Source organism: Physella acuta, unplaced genomic scaffold, assembly GCF_028476545.2.
Source record: "Physella acuta isolate Inbredline_101_S28 unplaced genomic scaffold, ASM2847654v3 ptg000046l, whole genome shotgun sequence".
Lineage (NCBI taxonomy): Eukaryota > Metazoa > Mollusca > Gastropoda > Physidae > Physella > Physella acuta.
In genome coordinates, this window is record NW_026731566.1 from 327147 (window position 1) to 333519 (window position 6373).

At 39.5% G+C, this 6373-nt stretch overlaps 1 protein-coding gene across 1 annotated transcript; it reads left to right on the forward strand.

Moving 5' to 3' along the window:
• Positions 1–375: 375 nt before the first annotated feature.
• Positions 376–5936, forward strand: LOC131944363 (uncharacterized). The gene is made up of 7 exons (XM_059304925.1): positions 376–481; positions 1679–1964; positions 3591–3719; positions 4123–4296; positions 4448–5100; positions 5182–5299; positions 5679–5936. The coding sequence occupies exons 2-7, from the start codon at positions 1683–1685 to the stop codon at positions 5934–5936; spliced, it is 1614 nt and encodes a 537-aa protein (XP_059160908.1). The 5' UTR covers positions 376–481; positions 1679–1682.
• Positions 5937–6373: the final 437 nt, after the last annotated feature.

Sequence of the window (6373 nt, forward strand, 5' to 3'; positions counted from 1 at the left end):
TTCAGGGCCGTATTTTCTGTGTGGGTATGGGGCGGGGTTGTGTGGGCAAACAAGCCTTCGTGGTTAAGTTGAACATATTTCACTGTATTTTTATAAACAAAATTTATTTGTTCGGACGTTTTTTTTAAATGGAGAGGAGGGTGGGGGAATAATAGGATGAACTGTAACAATTAAGTTTTTAAAATGTTGACTTTATTTTTTTTATCTTCTATAAGTATCAGAATGGGAGGGGAGGGAATAGTCCTCCCCCCCCCCCCCCCCGTCCTCCCCCACAGAGTACCCTTAACACAGCTCACAGTACATGCTGAGGGGAAAAAAAAGATCCAACAATCACATCATGTGATCCAACAATCACAACATGTGATCCAGAAATGACAGCAGGTATAAAAGACCCGGGTTGACCCACCCGGGTCAAGACCAACACACACAAAAATTGCGCCAGCATTAGTAGGCTGGATTAGCAGCTGTATACTTTTAATCTGTGAGTATTTTTTATTTAATTTAATCTGCGAGTTACTACTTTATTAAGTTTATTTGAACTGAGTAGCTACTTTATTTTAACCTACGTATGTTATCCTTTAAATTTAATATGTGTAGCTTGTTTTCTTTAAATGTAATCTGAGAAGCTGTTTTATTCTTGTAATGTAATGTTTGTAGCTTGTTTCTTTTAATGGAATCTAAGAAGCTACTTTATTCTTTTAAACTGAGTAACTGCGGGTACCTTGTCTACCTCAACCTTTAACCCAAACTTTCGGGGTCGGCGTGGTCGAGTCGGTAAAGCTCATGGTTGCTAAACCGAAAAGTCTCGAGTTCGAACCCACGGGCAGATGAGGCTCGTTAGCTGGGGACAGCCACTCTTCTAGGAGAGACAACTCCAAAATTAAACAACTGCTGCCTTGTAGTTTGTTCTTGGTTGGACAAAGGCTATGGAAGCAAATCCAAAAAGAAAAGCAGGCTGAAATCGGAGTCAATGGCCTCAATGGCGCATAACCAGTTGACACGTAACGCTTAATTGTGTTGGAGGCGTGGTCGAGTCGGCAAAAAGCTCATGGTTAATAAATTTGAACAAAGTCTCGAGTTCAAACGCACTGGCAGATAATTCTCGATCCCCTTCAACACTAATAATTAAGAACGAAGAAGAAGAAAAAGAAAGAAACCCAAACTTGTCCGAATTTTAACTAATGTATGTAGTGTTGTATCAGAGTAGCACGGTAGAGCTAGACTTGACACTCTCTGATATTAGTACCTACATAGCAACATAGCATATTCTTCCAGATTACTGCATTGTTTTACGTGGCACTGCTCTTAGTTCCATATTATATAGTAATAACTGCACATTTATAAAGTCCACCATGCAAAAATAGTCCAGTCTTATGGTACTCTGATCCAAACTAAACTTTAACAAATTTCTCACTCTCATTAATTCTGGTGGTACAAAAATTTGACACCAACCTTTGACTAGTTTCACTCATCTACTCTGGTGGTACGGAAATCTAAAATAACTTAAACCCATTTTAGTCTCATGAATTCCGGTAGTACGGAAATCTAACCTAAAACTTTAACCCATTTCAGTCTCATGGATTCCGGTGGTACGGAAATCTAACCTAAAACTTTAACCCATTTCAGTCTCATGGATTCCGGTGGTACGGAAATCTAACATAACTTTAACCCCTTTCAGTCTCATGGATTCTGGTGGACTGCCCTACAACTACTCCGAGGCGAACATGAAGGTGGCGCCCATCATCACGTCTTTCAAGAGCACCGTGGTACTCGAGGAGATGTGTTTCAACGAGGAGAAATCTGCGGTCATGGAAGATCCGGTGCCAGTGGACTCGTTCAGTCATCGGTTTGTGGATTTCTGGAGGAACAAGTACACACAGGTCGATGCTTCCATCAAAGACGTGCATCTGGCGTTGGCTCATAAGGTTCTGTTGAAGGAAATCAGGAGAGAGATGAATGTGCAGGTAAGGTCAAGGTTTGTGTCCGGATATAGGGCTTGTAAGTAGGTCACACACGTCTCGTTTTCGTACTTGCAGAGATAGCATTTATCAAACCGAATGTGAATATTTTTATTAAATCTGTTAAAAGATTAATAAAGAAGTTACTTCCGCGATGAGTTAAAATCGTAAGCAATGGTAAAAGTAGACAAGATATAGGCTAGTTTAAAGACAAATTTGACTACGTAAAATGGATTTTTTTAAAGAAGCGAACAATTTATTTATTCGAATCCGTAACAAGGTGTCCTTAACGTAGTTATACTAACCTAGGCTTACCGGTACTTAATTTTATTCTATTCGTAAACTGCTTATAATTGTTAGGTGGGCCTACTCTGGTTTCAAAAATTTGATGGGAGGCCTAGAAACCAATAGCCGCCATGTTTCAGTTTTGGTTATCAATGTGAATCATGTTCACATCAAGTTAGTTCTAAAGTAGGCTATATCTCTCCCTGGGTAATATTTCAAATTTTAGGAGTTTAATTCCTTTTGTAGACTAGAAATCAGGACTAATTGTGGTTTTGGAATTGAGTTGAGGGGGAGTAACTACTGCATTAAATTCGGCGAAAGGCTTAAATTAATATTGACGTGACCACATGCGTGTAGGTCAATAGGGCTGGTAAGTAGGTCACCAACCAGTTCTACGGCTCAATAAAACCTGCATGAGCCATAGAACTGGTTGGCGACCTACTTACCAGCCCTATAGGCTCACATCACTGCTCACCATGTAGATTCATGAATGTATATAAACAAATAATTCAGTTACTCTCAAAACTCGTAAGAATCTTAAAATGCATAAATATCAGACCTTCGAGATTCATATAACAGACCAGACCTTCGGTTTAATGACAAATCTCAAATTTTTTCCGACCATCTGTTAATATATTAAGCTGATCATCAAATCTTCAATTATTTCAGACCATCGGTTTTCATATTAAGCTAATCATCAAATCATCAATTATTTCCGACCATCGGTTTTCATATTAAGCTGATCATCAAATCTTAAATTATTTCCGACTTTCGGTTTTCATATTAAGCTGATCATTAAATCTTCAATGATTTCCGACCATCGGTTTTCATATTAAGCTGATCATCAAATCTTCAATGATTTCCGACCATCGGTTTTCATATTAAGTTGATCATCAAATCCTCAATTATTTCCGACCGTCGGTTTTCATATTAAGCTGATCATCAAATCTTCAATTATTTCCGACCATCGGTTTTCATATTAAGCTGATCATCAAATCTTCAATTATTTCCGACCATCGGTTTTCATATTAAGCTGATCATCAAATCTTCAATGATTTCCGACCATCGGTTTTCATATTAAGCTGATCATCAAATCTTCAATGATTTCCGACCATCGGTTTTCATATTAAGCTGATCATCAAATCTTCAATGATTTCCGACCTTTGGTTTTTATATTCAGCTGATAAAATCTTCAATTATTTCCGACCATCGGTTTTCATATTAAGCTGATCATCAAATCTTCAGTGATTTCCGACCATCGGTTTTCATATTAAGCTGATCATCAAATCTTCAATGATTTCCGACCATCGGTTTTCATATTAAGCTGATCATGAATTCCTCCCATAGGTGACTGACGAGCTCTACGAGTCAGGCTTTAGGAAACGAAACATGTTTGTGACTTTCTACATGGCCCCAGAAGGGAAGTTCACTGTAGACTTTGCCAAGTTGCCAGTCAACTTGCCTACGCTTCAGAATGTGTGTATATCCGTATGGCAGTTCTGTTTATACATAGTTTTGTGTTAATTTTACCCAATTGTTTAATATTACTCTTAAAACCGTGTTGTCTTATGGAAGATAGCGTGCCAATAGTACTAGTCTTCTAACATAGGCTTAGATGCAATTAACTTTTGTTGCTGGGGTTCTGTTGGGTGGCGTTGTGGAGGGGTTCTGTTGAGGGGTAAGGCATTGTGTATAGGGCCTCTGTTAGTAGAGGGGTTATTGTGGGTGGGGTTCTTTTAGGGGCATTGTGGAGGGGTTGTTGTGAATTCGCACTGCGATGGGGTTATTTGGGTGGGGTGGGGCATTGTTTAGCGAACTAGAACCAATCTCTTAGAATCAAAGACTTTCATTTAAAAATCGTTCTATTCCACCGTGGCAGTTGAATAAAAAATACCTGGGTGCTCGCATCCCAGGGTTCCAACCAGTGCACCTGAGCACTGACCTGATGCACATGCTGATCAACCTGGAGGCCAGAAGACTGCTCACTCTCAACGCGGACAATGTCCTGTCTCTGAGGGTGGGGGCGGAGTACTTGAACTTCATCCAGGTCAAGGTGAGAGGTTGTAATTTCAATTATACAGATGTCTTAGTTTTAAAACTTTAATATTTTTGCTGCTAAAAAAATCAATGATAAATGAGTGATAGAAAATTAACTCATTAATAATTAAATGTACATCAATTTTTAACTTTTTTTTTCATCCCAGAAATTTTGCGAGAATTTCATCAGCTACTATTTGACAAATCAAAACCTGTTTCAAATTCTGGAGTTTGCCAACGACTACGGCTTCACAGTACTGAAAAAATACGCGGAGGGCTACCTCTGCAACCATTTGAGAGAGGTCTACAGTAATGCCGCCTTCTGCTGCCTGAGTCCTCGCAGGCTTTCCCACCTGCTGGGTTCTGACGACCTGGTTGTTCTGGAACCGGATACGTGGGTTCCCATGACAACCAGAGACCGGGAAGTGACGGTGTTTGAGGCAGTGCTTCAGTACCTGTCAGATTCCAGAAACAGGGAGCACTCGTACGTCGTGGAGATGATGCTGGACTCAGTCCGCATGCTGGACATTGGCGTGGACAACTGCTGGAACATTTTCTCAGCCTATCCGGAAGTGCGTCGGGTGGAGGCGATCAAGAGGAGGATGACCCTTGCTGGGAAGATTTACCTGGCCAAGGAGGATGCCGAGCTGACGGACCTGACTGCCAAGTGTCCGTTCGCGTGGAGCAGGAGACGGGTGCTGGCCCGCTGGAGGATCCACGAGACGGTCCGGTGCTACGGACCGGCCAGGTACCCGTCCATTGTTGGCCGGCATCCTGCCAATGAGGATCTGGAACTCTGTGGCTTTGAGATAAAAATCCAGTAAGTTGAATTTGTCTGTTAAATAAAATCATGAAAAAATTAACGATTTTAAGAAATTGAGGTTTGTAATTATTTTTTTAGGCAGCACAAGGACAAGTCATTTATTGGAGGACTGAAGACTTATTACAAAGACATTCATAAAGGAACTGTTGAGTTGGAGGTAAACAAGGGAATAGACACAGCAGATGGCACCATTAAGGTGAGAATTTAGGATCTCACTGTTCATAATTACAGAAGGGTGGGGGGGGGGGGCTTAGCCGGCTTAGCCTACACACGTAAGGGAGCATTTTTGTCAACGGGAGGTAAGTTAAGGCTGTGTAAACGTTAGCGAGTTAAGATTCTTTACGCTGTAGTATAACAAGAACAGTCGTCTAATCGATGAATGGCAGTTAGTACAACTTTTTAATTAAATAACTAATAAAAGAACAGTTGCGTAGTATAATTTACTTTGGCCACAGAGTATAAAATTTTATCTGTCATTTTTCATGTAAAATTATGTCCCTTGTATTAAAATACAAATTGTCTCGAGTTTTTTTTTTTTAATTCAACATTTAATACTATTTAATGTCTTCTAAAAGGTAGATCTTGGTGATGACTGCATAGTCTGTGCAAGCGTCGCAGATTCTGACTCTGCCGTTCACCGAATCGTCTTCTTCACACTAAAAGGAGACATCCTGGGGCCCTATGGAGACTTGCGAGGCGACGACACAGACTACACCGAATGCTTGAACGGGGCCAAGCATACTCGGCTCCACTCGATGGAGTTCGACAGAGCCATGGTGGATGGAGTGCCTCGCATTGTCAACTTGGGACTCCGGTGGCTTTGTTTCACTTGAAACTGCACACACTGCAGGGTTGGAGTCTACAGAACTTGCGTGGTTCTGTGTAAGCTGTATTGGTATTTTTTTTCTTCTGTGATACTGAAATTACTTAAGATTTATCTAAAGGTTTTTTAACTTTCATTTTACAAGAGATTTTATATATTTTTATACTGCTTTACATTCCATATTTTATTCCTTTACATTGTTGATTGTGCTCCATGTTGTTTTTTTTTTTTAACTATACAATGTGAATATTGCTTTAAAAATGCAAAATATTTTATATTTTGCAATTTGATTTAAATTTACAAAAACTAGAGAAAAAAACATAAGGAAGTGGGATTTAAGTATAAAATTACAAATATTTAATTAAAATGTTAGTTTTACGGTTTAGATAATTAATGAAAGGTAAATATTTTTTTTTTTTGGATATCAAATTTTTAAAATTGTATCCA

Excerpts from the sequence above, each read along its gene's own strand:
- LOC131944363 (XM_059304925.1), top strand. The coding sequence starts at position 1,683 with ATGGATTCTGGTGGACTGCCCTACAACTACTCCGAGGCGAACATGAAG. Across the intron at positions 3,720-4,122 it reads ACTTGCCTACGCTTCAGAAT|TTGAATAAAAAATACCTGGG; the intron begins GTGTGTATATCC and ends CCACCGTGGCAG. Across the intron at positions 5,101-5,181 it reads GGCTTTGAGATAAAAATCCA|GCAGCACAAGGACAAGTCAT; the intron begins GTAAGTTGAATT and ends TTATTTTTTTAG.